The sequence below is a fragment of the Colletes gigas genome, unplaced genomic scaffold (genome assembly GCF_013123115.1).
Source record: "Colletes gigas isolate AHSC1104 unplaced genomic scaffold, ASM1312311v1 Colletes_gigas_Sc00029, whole genome shotgun sequence".
NCBI lineage: Eukaryota > Metazoa > Arthropoda > Insecta > Hymenoptera > Colletidae > Colletes > Colletes gigas.
The window spans coordinates 1,575,029-1,590,770 of NW_025106658.1; the positions used below are offsets into that span (position 1 = coordinate 1,575,029).

Genomic DNA, 15,742 nt, shown 5'->3' on the forward strand with positions numbered 1-15,742 from the left:
CTAATGGGACGATCCCGACAAAATGTAAAAAAAAAGCGAACGAAGAGGCGGAAGAGCGTGGAAAAAAAAAAAAAAAGAGAGAGTCGACGCGAACCTTTCTCGCGCGTCTCGATTTTCCGACTGTCCGAGGAAAAAAGCTCGTTTCTCGACGAGTGGAACAAGGCAACGCCAGAGCATTTTTCTAGCAACAGTTCCCCTCTTCGAAAGTTTCATCGACACGCGTCGCCGTTCGCTAATTGCCTGCGAAATGTCGGCGAACGCGTTTCAAACTTTTTCGTTTCGATCGTTGTTTCGGGAATAATTAAAAATCGATCGCAACAAAGTAATGCGTTCCCAAGAACCTTCGAGACGAGGACCCACGTGAACGATACTTTGTATCGAATGTCGTGTAAACTGTTATGATCGAGGAGTCGAATAAAGAATGCGTATTTACATGATCGACGTATGTTGCGGTCTGTCCGTGTCACCGACATTGTTTGCCTCCCCTGTTAATCCTTGCACCTGTACGTTCGTCACGATGCTAGTCCTTGTCGGGTGTCTCGCATTGTCCTTGAGTATTTTGGTCGCGCTAAGCGGCGTGGCTGTCACGCACATTGTCTTGCGCGGTATCACGATCACCTTGGTAGCACGCACTTTGAAGGAGCACCGTCACGGCGTCGCGTGCACAAAACGAGTGCCGGTCACGATCGACGAGAACCGCGCAGCAACGAAGATCGCGACACAGGGGGATCGATGCACACGCGAGGAGGGAGCATACGTGAAAAGTTCCCCGCGATACGGATCTTCGAGCGTGTATTATGGTATATCCGAGGCCTAGAGCGCGGTAGTTCGTGTGCACCGTGTGAGATGTTAAGGATCGACTCGAAGGGTGCAAGCGTACCGGTGCATAGCGAAAAGGGGGGAAAAAATTGATCAGCCGAGGTACCCGAGCGGGGAACACACGCTTCGACGTTTTCCACGTGAGATAAGGCCCGCAGCAACGAGTATAAATAAAAAAAACTCGCGTCTCGTTCGTTCACAGATCCCACCTCATACCGCACCGCGGGCCTACCGAGTGACTGACTGACTGACTGAGTGACTGCCGCGAGCTTCGAGCCACGAGCCACGAGCCACGAGCCACCCTGCGTGGGTGCACACGCGGTCTCGACCGTGTGGAAGGGCACGGGGCACGTCCATTGGCCCCCGCCAAACGCTGACCACCGTGGGGGGCTCGTGTCCGCCAATAAACGCTCCGCGTTCACCACCGTACCGCCAAACGAACCCTACTCGACGATACCTCGGCATTCTATCGCGAGCCGTCTCGCGGTGCGTGTAGTTATATTTAATCTGCGCTCCTCTCTCGTATTTACCATTTCTTGCACGAATTCTTTTGCGATACGCGCGAACGGAATCGTGTCGAAGTGCTCCGAGTTTCGCGAGTGCCACGTATGCTACGAAAGTGCCACGGGGAAATTCTTGTGACGATCGAAGTATACGCCTTCGCGGAGAAATGGGTAAAGATAGTTACACCCCGGCTGTTCGGTTTGTTCGAGACACGAAATTGCTCTCTTTGGAGCGGTACATAAATACTACATAACTTGGTCAGCTCATGTTCGTCGATTTGCGTGTAGTTTTCTATCGGAATTTTGTACGACGAAATATAAACGCGTAGATGGAAAGTGGATCGTTCGATAAAAACACACGCTGGGAATGTGACTCGTACATTTCTCTTGGAATTTCTCTTGGTGGTTCGAAAATGACTGAAGTGCGACAGTGAGTGACGAATGTTTACATTTAAGAACATTCGACGATCGTTATTATTAATCGAGGCGTGTAAAAAGTTGTCAAATTTGTAGGTGCATAATAAAGTTACAGCATAGTCGAAAGGAACGTCATTCGGTTCTTGGTTTTGAGTCGTCTACTTACCGTATTCCCGTCTGAAAAAAAAACCTGAATGATTTTGGTGTCGCGTTCGTTAGACTTTTGTTTGGTGGTGCACAAGTTTGACAGCCATTGTTTACGTTGCGTTGCGCGGAGAAGGGAAACAGAAGGTGTAGAAATTTATTATTTAAGCGATCTAGAGGAACGAGTGAATGAACAGGGTGGCATTTTTGTGTCCAAAGTGTCGCAGAATCCTGACAGGTTCTGGCAGACGGTCAGCGACGTTTGAAAAAGTAAATTGGCCGATGGTGTGTAGGGGTAGCTGCGAACATGCTCGGTGAAATTTCTCTTTGATGGCCGTTCGGGCCGAATCTGACCAGGTGCGCCACGGAGGACCCTAATGCCCACCGACTGGCGTTCGCCTAAACGTTTTTCACGACCCAGTAGTTTACAACGGCTCCTTTATGCCCTTTATTAACTTGGAGATTTCAACGCTACGTGACTGGGTCGAGTTTCGACGGATTTTAGACACGGGACAAGGTTCTATCTCTTTTGCTACGGCTACGGTATTAACAAGATCGATGCCACCGACTCTAACCGAGCGACGGATGCGTAGGGACTCGAAATTAGGCTCGAGATTAGTCGGGTATTTGACAAACGTTCGAACGCTACAAATAAAATCCAAATATCGCTGCTGGATTGTCTAAATCAGACGATAATTTGCTCTGAGTAGAATGCAATTTTTTTTAAACGATTTCAACAAAATATTTTGTACGATTTCCTGAAGTTAATTTCTTATTATTGAGGTCATTTTTGCGATGGAAGTAAAAATTTTTAATAACGAAGAAAATCGCTCGATTGTCAAAATCAGACGATGGTTTGGTCCGAATAGAATGGAATTTTTTTAAAGGATTTCAACAAAATATTTTGTACGATTTCCTGAAGTTAATTCCCTAAATTTAGAGAATAAATTAAAAGAGGTAATCATCTTGAAGAAACGAAAATATAAAACATAGATATAAAGTCTCATTGAAATACATACAGTCGTTAATCTTAATCAGACACCAACCCATAGCTACATACAGCAAATATCTTTTTTTACGGATCAAAGCTCGATCACGGGATCTAACAACCTGTTTTTCAACAAGTCTCGAAAGCAGTTTTATCATTTTTGTTCGAGAGTACGAGTCTTGAACATGTTTCGCGTAACAGTTCGTTGAAATCTTGGTAATCGGTTAATTTCATATAATGGAATTTCAAATACGTGTATGCAACAACTTCCGAACGATCGAACGCTACAATTGCGGTTTCTCCAAACCATGTTTTTCGTGCCAACGGACACGGTATTTTATATAATTAATTGAGCAATTTACCTGAAATTTTCCTGAAAATATTCCTCGATCCAAGAACGATTCAGTTTTTTGCATATAAGTGATTTCGTTTCTATAAATCGAAAACCAAATTGTACGTATTATAGAAATCTTCACTCTGAAACTATATTTGTTTTTTTTTTTATTTCATTTGAATTATTTTTTAAACTAATTTACAAAGATAATTTTCAAAATATTATTAACTGAAATATATCTCCCTATTGCTTTCTCTAAGTCATTGATTAGAACATCCAACCACCCTGCATGTACATGTTTATACATATTTGAAAGCTGAGGTTGTTTTCACCATTTCCAGCAACTATTTTCTCCACATTTATCGTTAACTCGTGTTTGTTGTAAAACGAACGATTTCGTCGTAAATAAATTTCTTGTAAAAACATTGTATTTCCGCCGGACGACGGTTTCGATCGAATTTTTATGAAATAAATGCAACATAAAGGGGAGAAACTCGATTCTGCGTTTTCTTTTGAACCTTCGCGTCTAGTGGCGTTTTAAAAATGCGCGAACTCTCGCAGTTCGTAAAAAAAAAAATAATCGTGTGCTTCCACGATTGCAATTTAACTTAATTTGCTTTGTTCCTCGGCCGCAACGGGGTTAAAAATTCATAGAATTCATCGACGACTACTTTGATGAGCGGTATAATAAATTACTGCCGAAAAGAAACAGTTCGAAAGGTATCGAAATAATTTGCAAAGCTCTTTCAACGGAAATCTCGTAGCTTTGGTAACGCGGTATCAAAGAGCCGTGAATTTCATTTCCTTTACCCTCTTGCTTCGGCCAGCTCGTTATTTCTACAAAGTGCAGGGCGTGGTATGAAAAAGAAACCTGGAAAATTCCGGTCGTATTCGTGAAAGAGCAAACTTCCACGGCTCTGTTACTTACGATCCTTCGCGTTGTACAACATTCAATTACATTCGTTGCGTGTCGCATTCCACGTCAACGGAAATTATAATCCGGGCCACGAAGGACAACAAAAAGGAAAAATTAATCAAATTAATCTTTAAAACAATGTTTTGTTCGTTTTGTCTTACATCGATTGATATTTCAATATTATAGAACTTTTCCGATAGTTTCACGTTCATTTTGATCGAATTAACTTAAGTTTTAGTGCTTCAAAAGATTAGCATTTACGAAGAAACACAAAAATCAAATTAATAGGTGAACGATTATAAGAGAATTAAATTTTTAATAAAGAAATGTTAGAAGTTCGAAACAGTACAAAATTCTATTAAAATTTGATAAAAATAAACTTCATTATACTATAACTTAGGTTTTAGTGCTTCGAAAGATTAGCATTCACGAAGAAACACAAAAATCAAATTAATAGGTGAACGATTATAAGAGAATGAAATTTTTAATAAAGAAATGTTAGAAGTTTGAAACAGTACTAAATTCTATTAAAATTTGATAAAAATAAACTTCATTATACTATAACTTAGGTTTTAGTGCTTCGAAAGATTAGCATTTACGAAGAAACACAAAAATCAAATTAATAGGTGAACGATTATAAGAGAATTAAATTTTTAATAAAGAAATGTTAGAAGTTCGAAACAGTATAGAATATAGTACAAAATTCTATTAAAATGTGATAAAAATAAACTTTATTATACGTGTGTCCATTTATAATAAAGAATTTATTGCGAAATTTTCGTCGTTTAATTTTTGCAATTATCTTTCACGAATGATGGGTGTACGGATAGTTATGGGGGGCTGACTGTAGTCGGTTTTCTCGGAAATAATATTAAGGAAACGAAAAGGATGAAACGTGTGGAAATGGGACGTACGTTTACAAAGAAGCACAAACTGCATTGACGCCTCGAGCCTCTAATTTGCCACTGCCCCTTTCCCGTTTTCGACGATCTTTGACGAGAGGGGAAAAGAGAGAGGAGAGACTCTTTGAACATTGACAATAAGCACGAACGAGCTCCATATGATACGGACTAACAAAGGAAAAGTTACGTCGCGAAAAAGCAATTCCTTTCCAGACTCTTGCAATTAATCTATGCTTTTCTCTTGCCATCGTCCCTCTTATAGATCTTTGCATACAATTTTATAAATGTAAATAGCTAGGAAACGGAGAGGGGGCATAATTCGGTATAATTAGTTTCTCTGTAGAGGTGTACCTTTAGAATTTGTTAGTTAGCTATTATGGTGCGTTAAATGCATGTTTGGAAACAAGAGTTAATGAAAAGCTTCGCTAACCTGTAAATACATTTAACAGAAGATCTTAATGAGCATCTGGATTCAAATTATCCATTGAACAATAGCAACTTAAATATTGTCAACAATAAATGCATCAACAATAATCGACAGAGAATATTTAATGCAAAGGATAACCCGTTAACTGTTGCGTAAGACCTTGTAGCAGTCGTGTACTCTGCATAACAATGCAAGAAATAATTTAATTTAACCTTGGCGGTCCTCAATATTGCATGGACAGGATCACGCTATATTTAAATAATTTTCATTGGGTCAAACAGCAATTTAGAATGAAAAGTTACCAGTAATGGGGATAATCATTCTTTACAAACTGTTTGTCGTTCGTTAGGTTCATGAAAAGTTGGATATATGCCCGAAAATTGGGACCTCCAGAACCAGTTTACGGAGTAGATCGATCGATTCTAATTACAGCAACAGTCGACTGTCGAACGTAGAAAAGAACAGGGAATAAAAGAGAAGGTTTTTCTCGACTGGCAAGCTTCGCGATTTGTCGAACACTGGTCATTTATGCAGTAGTTCAGTTCGGGCATACATCCAACGTTCACTGCAAACGGAGTTCCACTATAGTTACTTTGGTCCCGATATCACAGTATTGTATCGATTTCAGTCTGGAAGACTCTTAGTAAGTATAATAACGGTGAGAAGATGACATTTTTTAGCTCTGTTTAACACGTTCGCGGACAGTAGAAATTTTAATGAGCTAGAAAAATGGACTTTTCCCCTTTCCCCTTTCCCCTTACCGTTTCAGCTCGATGGTAGTGTGCCAACATCTCGTGCTTCCATAGTACAGGATCGCCAAAGCTCTCGTTGAAGCGTCCCTCGCCACACAATTGGCCTAGCGTAGAGTCTCTACAAACCGCGAGCTTATCCTATATGCTCGCCACGTATTTTTACTCGCCACGTATCGCGCTGGTATATTTGTATCATGCTATTTGAATATATTTTCATAAATAGACCCGTCGGGTTTACCTGTGTGAATCAATCAATCCTGAAATTTCATCCTTATTCGATCGTAATTAGGGTCTAATAAACACACAGAATTTTTTACAGAAGCATAGAAACATTTTCTAAGTATCAGAGAATGTTGCAATGCTAAAAATGACTGTACTCGAGCGTAGGAATTTTCAAACTCCGTATTCTCGCACTATCGAAGTCCCTTCGCGCGATTTATGCGAATTTGCTTTGCTTATTCAGCGCGAGAATCGTATTCTCGCATGTAACAATGTTACGCCATTATTGTACACGGATTCTCAGCTTGGACATTAAACGAAAGAAACAAGATCGTAATACCACGAAATTACCGTGATGTGAAATTAATTCAGTTTCACGGAGCGCGGCGAACGGCGAGTTAATTATCGGAAATTTGCCTTTGTTTCTAATTAACTCGTATTGCTTTCCCTTTGCTTTGGGAGAAATTGTTGGAAGGATGCGATTAGTATAAAAACCATACTTGGCGAATTTAATTATAGTTGCCGCGATGCACAACGGTTAATTACGACAGGAAATACAGAAATCGTGGCATTGATTATGGTTTCCCGCGAAGAACTTGCATGTCGGTTAGCATGCAACTGAATTAATAAATTCATTTTTTATTTTTAATTTTCGAAGTAATTAGAATTTCGAATCTTCCTTTTCTCAAGATTTATGTTTAATCTCTTGGTTCAGGGTCGAATTTAGAGGAATTTTTTGGTATTTAGTTCTAATTAAGTCTAATTTCAAGAAATTCTAAGCAAGTTTTATGCTTTTAAAATCAGATCTCGTACATGTAACGAATTCTATCAACAATCGTGTGAATTACTCACCTTAAACAACAAAACATGTTTCAAAGACTAGAAAAATAATTAAATATTTTAAAGAAAATAAATTAAATTGTTGTGTTTGTTTTTTACCGTTTAAAAATAATTTTCCCCTAACTTTTACTACCGAGGGGATGAAAATTACTTATTTTCGAAAAGAACAAATCGGTAGAAAATTGCATTTGTTTCAGACTATACTCAAAAAGAAAATTTATAACTTTTAGAGTGCTATTACGCGAGAATCATCCCTTAACGCGACAGCTTAGGTTCTTTCTGGAGTCAAAAACACAAAAGGAAAGTTAATGAGCATTATTCCTTCGGCGGATCAGGCGATACCATGAATACGGACAAATATTGTCATGAAATCCATATTATCCATGCAAAATTATGCATCCAGTAGCCTGCGTTAGTCAATCGATGTAGTTTAATATTGCACCATTATAATGCACCGCTGCATCATGCAAATTTGTCGGTTTAAAGAATAAACTACCTTCGGTACGAAACTTTTTCGTCTTATTCGCTGGACCGGTCATCGATCATCGCTTTTCCCGAACGCTTCTTCGAAGAAAATATATAATATTAAAATAGAATTAAAATATAATATTCTAATTCACTGCAATTCTTAGTCCTTCACAAAGTCACCAGGAATTTTGCTCATGTGCCTTAGAAAATGCAAATTAAAATACAGATACAGTTTTCCAAATTTCTAATTTCACTATAAATTTTATAACGTTCGTATGAAATTAAATAAATAAAATAAAATCGTATGAGAAAGCAAATTTTGGAGACATCGCATTTAAAAAATATTAAAAAATAATTGTTGATAGAATTCTACCACTGATTTCGACGATTATCTTAAAACATTTGGTAAAATCCATGATTTACAGTAGGAATTACGCTTCCATTTCCATTTCACAATTTACATCGTGTTAGTTCTTTTTTATTCCGCGTTCGTGAAACAGATTATCTTTTGTAACTTTCGTTCTATATAAATTTCATCGGGAAGCATGGTTTTCGATGTTAAATATGGGCCAGGACAAAGGAAGGAGCCTGTTGCGATAAAATGGCGCGGTCGTATACGTTTCGCGAACATTTAAAATCACTTTCGCGGCGGGCGAAAAAAAGTGCTATTTAAGAGCGTCACTTTAATCGTAAACCATCGCCGGATTCAGCTGGGATTTAATCCAGGAAAAGAACGCCGCTGAATCGCCCCTTATTACGAGCCACGAGCGCGGCTTTTTTCATGCTTAAAAAAATCCTGGCGTTTGCAAGCTAGGCGTTACCCGCAGGAATTACGGGGGGGAGTGAAAATGGAATCAGTCATATTAACTCGGGGGAGCTTAACTAAAGTTTAACGCCGCAAAGAGGGGGGGGGGACGGGATCTTTGTTTCGTGGCTTCGCGCTGGATTATATCTATTCGAGACGCTTTATATCCCCAGACGGTTAGGTCTGGGATAGCTCTCGGCGAGCCTGGGCCAACGAAGAAAGCCCCGGGCTCGAAGTCAACTCTTCCCCGCCGAGGGTAAGTAGAAAACCGGCGCGCGTTATAAAGCGAGAGACGGAAGAACAGAAAGGAATCTACGGTTAATAGCCGTGTTTCTCGTAGAAATTTTCCGCTCCGTGCACCGCTCTGCGATTAAGAACGTCTCTTGCGTGCCGGCGAAAGGGACGCATAGACTCGACTGAAATTATGGAACCGGAAACGCCAGGAATTTTCACCAGCTTCTCCAATTACTCGGCTGAATCTTTTTCTTCGGGGGAAAATGAATCGATTTCTCCTGCAGAATCAACTTAAAAATGTAGGAGTTTCGTTTTCGAGGTGTTGTAAAATTTTATAATTATTGTTAACGCGAACTGGTGAAATTAGAAAATCTCCAGATCGATGGCAGACAGATAATTTACAAACGTTTGCATGAGTACGGTAATGATTCTTAAAATGAGCCGCAGACACGAAATTTATTAGCATAAGAAACGTATGATTAATAAGAGTGGGTTTATGCATGGGTGAAAGTATTGGAGCGTTTTAAATAACCTTGAATTATAATTTCATGTTTTGTAGCGTGTAGGTTTCGCGGACTTTTTGATATCTGGTTTTTAAATAATTATTTTAATTCGGATTGATTAGAAATGATTTGAGGTAGGTCATTATAGTGGGCATTAAAAAATGACAAAAACCATTTTAAAGGGGAGATCTTGTCACTTCTAATAGTGGTTCAATTGTTGACAAAATTGCAAGTTTGTGAAGTTTAACTATTTTTATGCTCTTCTTTTAAACTTCGTCCGGATTTTTACAGAAAAATATAAATCATTCAATATTCATTTTATGGAATCATTAACCAACCACCAAAGGACGAACAGGAATATTTCCACGATGACTCGTAAAACATTACCGAATAGAAATGGCACGTGATTCGAAGATGACAAATATGGCGGACGGAGGTTTCCAATCGTAGATTATTCGAATAAAATTTGGTCCATCCCCGAAGACGTATCGTCAAGCCATAAAACATTCTTAGTTTTCTGATGTCAAAGCGGGTCTGGTGGTCTCGGGGGTGTTGTGCAGCCACTTTTCTACCTTTCCTCGACTCGCCGCGAAAATTTGCGTAGTCCTTCCCCATCGGCGACGAAAGGGGGCGGTGTAGGTGTCGGGACACGGAACAGGAGCGACGATGAGAAAGGGGGAATGCCGCTAGACTTAAGGGCTCTACTCGGGTCGAATTCCAAGCGTGCTCGCGCTACCTGCCCGGAATATCGTCTCGTTATATTTCCGCCGTAGCCACCCTCCCCGTTTCACCGTCCCTTCCGCGCCCTCTTCTATCTTCTGTCCGCTTGACGCTCGAGCGATATTTTATTTGCAAAGAGCCTGCAGGTTGCCGTTGCTTCTTATCTTATGTGCACAGGAATTTCCCCTCGGTGGCGCGGAGATTTCATGCTGTGGATGAACGAAGACACCGGGCGAAATAACCCCCCTTTCCTCTATTTTTACATTTGATTCGCGTCGCCTGCCTATATTTCGTCCGCGTTTTTATTTCACCCGACTGTCTTTTCGTCATTTTTCTTACCCCCCCTTTCTCTCGCGCGTTGCATCCCTGAACGTTCCTCTAACAAGGGAAAAATAGAACTTTGAACAACTTTCACGGAATCTCGAATGGAAATTATTATTTACGACGCGCCGTAATTTTCCTCTTCTTACTCTCGCTCCACCTGATGCTACTTTATTATTTACACGATTTTTTTTTTGTTAACTTGGTCTTAAATTCAATTTGTCCAATAAATATCATTCGTACGAGTCGCGATAGCATCAAATGATATTTCAAAAGTAAGAAGAAGACGATTCCTTTTTCCCCCACTTGCTTGCACTACAAAATATGCAGCTGACGCGAGCAACAAATCTTATTCAGACTTTTTCTTCTACTTTTTACTCTACTGAAGTCTGTACACGCGCAGAAACAACAGCTAGCTGGTCGTGAATACCAAACGAACAAGTTCTACAACCGTAGAACTCAGAAATGTCAGAAAAATTAAAAAATTCTGTAGAATTTGGCTTCTGTGAACATTTTAATAGTATCGAAACAACGATATACTATAACGAAGTGATCGTAATGTGCAAATAATTGGAAACAAATCTTTTTTAATGTATAAAAACTTACGTTGTAAATTGAAAGAGCTTTTTTTCACTTTTGTTTTATTTAACCCTATGTTTATGTCGTTGTTTCGTTGCATCCGTGGTTCTAGCGAACAAGTGACCGGGAAAAATCTTTTTCGAATCATAACCGGAGACATTCCGGCTGCGAAATTAATTGCTGCTTCTTACTCGGGCAATTTGATAAGATTAATAGGCGCGGATATGTATCGAACATCGGAAAGGTGGCTGGTCCTTCGAGCGTGGTCAATTCGACTTGTTTCTGGGCGCCATTCATAAATAATTCATCGTATCGTCGGCATGGGAGATTGGAAAAAAAGCGAAAGAAAAACGAGAGCAGTGCGGAAGCGAGACGAAGACGGGCGACAGGGCCGGGAAAAAGACGCGATGAACGCACACGCGATACAAGAAGAAAGGGAGACGAAAACGCAACAAGAAAAAGAAGCAAACAGAACATTGTAGACGAGGAAAGACAGAAACCGAATTGAAATTCTCGTCTCCCGATGGAAGACTAAAAAAATTAGTTAAAAAGTGGCCTGACGGAGTCTGACGAACCATTCCAACCGTTCTGTTAATCTAAAACAAAAAAAATCAAATAGCATCTTGATTATTAGAAATAACATCGTACATATGTATCTGGATAATTAAGAAAATCACATTAGTGTTTCGAGTATCGATTTTCTTGAGTTCTTGATCGAGAAAATATGAAATCTTTGGCTTCGTCTGATAAATAGCAGTATGCTTGAAGAAAATGAAAACAAATGGTTGTTTTCAAACTTCTATCCCCTGTGATAATAGATTATGTTTTAGTGAGTAGTGGAAAACAGGGAAACGTGGTCGTTTCTCAATGTGATGTACAACGCCGATACTTTTTGGAAGATTTTCTCGAATGGGTGACGCCGCGAAGCATAAAATGCAGAATAAAAATAGCATGAGAGTATGTCGTCGAATGTTAGAGAGGAATAATAAAATGCGGAACCTTCTATTCGTTTCCCTATCCTTTCATCTACTTTTCTATCCCGCCTCAGACATCTTTTTCATTCTATTTTCACCCTTCGGCGTCGCTGATGCGTAACGTTACTTTGGAACATTTCCTGGGAAATTTATTTCGTTCCCAATTTCTGTTCTCGTTTAAGAAAATACGAGACGTTTATTCCGCGAAGGGCCGATCGCCTGATTTTCGACTGCTTTCGACTTAAACGCATCGTTTATAGGGGATTTTCGTTCGCAATTGTCGTCAGGGATGTTAATAGCTAGCTTTAGGTGTAATCGTACCTGCGAAAAAGCGGGGGCTCGTGCACGAGCAGGTGAAAATCGTTTTCCGAGCAAACCTCACGGTCACGATGGTGAACCGCGCATTTGAAACTCCTCGTTCGTTTGCCACTCATCTGAAACAAAAAACATCTTTATTCTATCGATCAAGTATTACGTATGCAATTCTGAATCTAGTATCCTCGTTTCGAACAGTAATTACTGAACAAACTACTGTTTATTTACGTGCTGATTTTCCTTCTTCTATCTTGGAACGATATAGTCGATCGATAGAAGTTGAAAGAAGCATTTTTCGAACCAAGAAAACGTTCCCCATTCTGGCAATTTGCGTTCACCGGATTTACGTGTGCAAAGATATCCGTAAAAAGCGTCGGTAAATGTTTGTTGGCGATAATCGGTATAAAGGTGAACGCACCGACACCGTAGCGAACATAATAGAGAGCGTTCCCGTGCTCGATGGATGGCAATGTAGCCGGGCTCTTACGCCACTGTACATACACCCTCTTCCGTCTACATTGACACAAACTGCACGCATAAGACGGTACTCGTGCTCGAGGATGTTTGTCTGCGTCCTCGTAGCAGCACAGACTCCGGCTCTATGTACAGGACTTAGCTCGAGGACTTTGCCAGGCGTCCTTGCTTGCATTTGCCTAACCGCGTTAACGGATCCTGATCCAAATATCAGCCACTGTGCCCCGAAGACCGCTCAACCGAGCTTCCTCGACCGGATCGTGCCAAGAACTCGTTGACTTTCGCTCGAAAGAGTATCGGTCCTTCCACTCCGCGGACCCATTCGAACATATTTCACGTATAACCCAAACCAGTCCACGGATCGATACCATTCACTAAAATTACTCAATTTTTAATACATTGTCGATACTGTGTTCTACAATGACGAATAGAGAACGGTTCAAAGGGGCAAGTTTTAACCCTATTTCCACCAGAGACGTTCAAATTTTAACTTGAAATCATTTTTCCTCCCTTTGCACTCCTATGTGTGACTCGATATTTTTTCAAATTTAAACCAAAGAGATATACACTTGAAAATTACAAAATACAACAATAGTGTAAATAAAACAGATATTTGTGTAAATTATCCTATTTTTTAGTTAACCTAAATTTCAAGTAAAACACTTGAGAGCGTTGGAAATTCAAATATAATTCGGAGTGCAAAGGGTTAACCCTTTTATTCATTTCAAAACTGATATTTAAAATATCAGGTTCCCCTAAAATTAATGCGTTTAACATTAAATTTACGTACTGTATAGCTGCTAAATACTCGAAGGGGACTATACATACGTATAACCTTATCTGGTTTCTCTGGTCCCTTTATGACAACGATTCTAATATCTACCCTCTTAAGAAACGACCCCCCCTACGTATTATACTTAAAAACTGGGCTAAAACTGTGACGGGGACATTACAATGGGATATCAGTTTTCATGGAAACACCCCACATGGCCACGAGAGCAACGAACTTGCACAGACGCGTGCACTTCCGGTTACTCGAAAAAATCTGCGTACAATCTATGTCCAATAAATAATAATTGCACAGTAACGAGACACTGTCTATAGCATACAAACCGTACGTTCTATTTACTTAATTAATTAATTAACATAAATATATCGAGCAAATAATACTCGATGATTATGTTTGCCTTCACTATCTCCGTGTTGAGCACAGTTCTCCGGAGAATTGAGCTTTTATTCTCGAGCAAGTAGTTGATAGATTTTAATTTATAAACGTACAAGTTGGTTTATCGACTCTGGATATTAATAATTAATATCGTTGCTCTCCACTTCCGCTCGTGGGTTGATACGTGTCATCGAAATCCCAGAGAATTATCCAGGGCTACGACAATGGGCCCGTGGTATCGCGGAACAAAGTTCGATAGAGCAAGTTCTGCCCACGAAGAACCAGCTGCCGGAAGCCGCAGCGTTTCTTAAACGTTTCATTGCCAAAAGGAGGCGGAAGACTAGCAGGAAGGGCGCGCCACGATGAATCCAGGGAAGAACTTCCGTCTAACCGACGAACAAAATTAAATTTGCTGCCGTCGCGACGTCCTGCTCACTCGTCACGCCTCGTCGCGATTTTCTCCAAAACGGTAAAACGTTTACTAGGAATTATTGTTTCAACCCTCCAAAATGGTCAAACTTGAAATATGAATCGTAAAACAAATGTTTTCCTTGGAAGAAAGTTGTAAGAATATATTTAATAGATCAAATGGTTTATTTGATAAAAGAAAAATTGATGAAAATTTTGTTTGTTTTACTATTCTACATTTACATATCAAGTTTGAGCATTTAACCCGTGAACATCCTGTATATAAAATTTTTGAAACCAAAAACTTGGAAAGATTGTCAGTGAATGTAAGTAAAAATATTTCTGAGTTTTGGTTTTTGAGATCCATGGAATTTGAGGCGTTCTGTGAACCTAGTGTTAAAATTCGCGTCAACCTTTAGTTGTTTAGTGTTAGTCAAGGTATAATGAGGCCCCGGTCGTGAAGGAGTTAATGAGAAAGCGTGCTTGTTGGCGTTTAACGTGTTAAATATTCCTTGGTCGCGTCGTACTTGCGAAGGTTTTACTGGCAATGAAGCAGAAGAGATTCGTTGCCGACCAGTGTCCGGCTAAGTAAGTAAATCTTCGACGTGAATTTACGATCGTAGCCAGAGTCGCTTCGTGTGTCCCGTCGTCGTGGCCTGGATCGATAGTATCGCAGACCGGGCTCAAGGGCTCGTTCTATTAATCTCGATCGTTTGTTCGGAGTTTATCGTCCTGCCGCAACCTATCCAGGATATTTAGAAGAGACCGGCGTCGGGTTACGTCCCCTCGAAACACCATAGATTCTTTTTGTCGGCGACTCGTGGATCCCACCGTGAAATTTAATCTATCGTTCGTGGCTTATCGCGGAAACGGACAACACGAGTAGCGTACAAGATAGAGGCTGCGGGACGAAATTAGAAGCGCATAATGATGGGACCGAACGACGTATCCATTTATATTGATACTCGTTAACTCCCAACCCTCGTGACCCTAACACGTAGCCACGTAGTCGCATAGTGGTCCCTTTAGAGGCCAAAATCCAATTTTCAGTCTTCTCAAAGTTGTGTTTTAAAGTTTATTCGCAAGATATCTTTCTCTTTTATGTCACATATTTTTTCCAAATACTTGGTACATTAACTTCATACAGAAAATGTACAAACTATGTAGAAATTTTTTAATTTTTAAAGATGAAACAAAAGTTTCAAGTCGATACGGTAGTTAATTCCATAGAAAACAATTACGCAAACATTTTGTATGCAATATATATATTCATTTTGAATTAAATAAACAATTTATAATCTCGTTTTATCGCGTACCAGATGTTGCTAACATTTTTACAAAGTTAATGTCAAAATAAACATAGAAGATAGGATAAATTATAATAATTTTTATAGTCATCAGATAGGGGATGAAATGCCCTTTAAAACTAGCGTTTGTGCGAGTCGATAGCTTTATTAGTTCCGGAGATATAGCAATTTTAGTTTCAAGTCGATCGCGTCAAAGTAAATTGCAAAA

General features: G+C 39.8%; 1 protein-coding gene across 1 annotated transcript in view; it reads right to left on the reverse strand.

The window, feature by feature from the left end:
- The window catches only part of LOC122401866 (protein rhomboid-like), a 337,759-nt gene that overhangs the window by 62,888 nt on the left and 259,129 nt on the right, over positions 1-15,742 (reverse strand). The window contains exon 4 of the mRNA XM_043404284.1: positions 12,187-12,299. Within this exon, the coding sequence (XP_043260219.1) occupies positions 12,187-12,299 (113 nt within the window). The remainder of the gene's footprint in view (positions 1-12,186; positions 12,300-15,742) is intronic.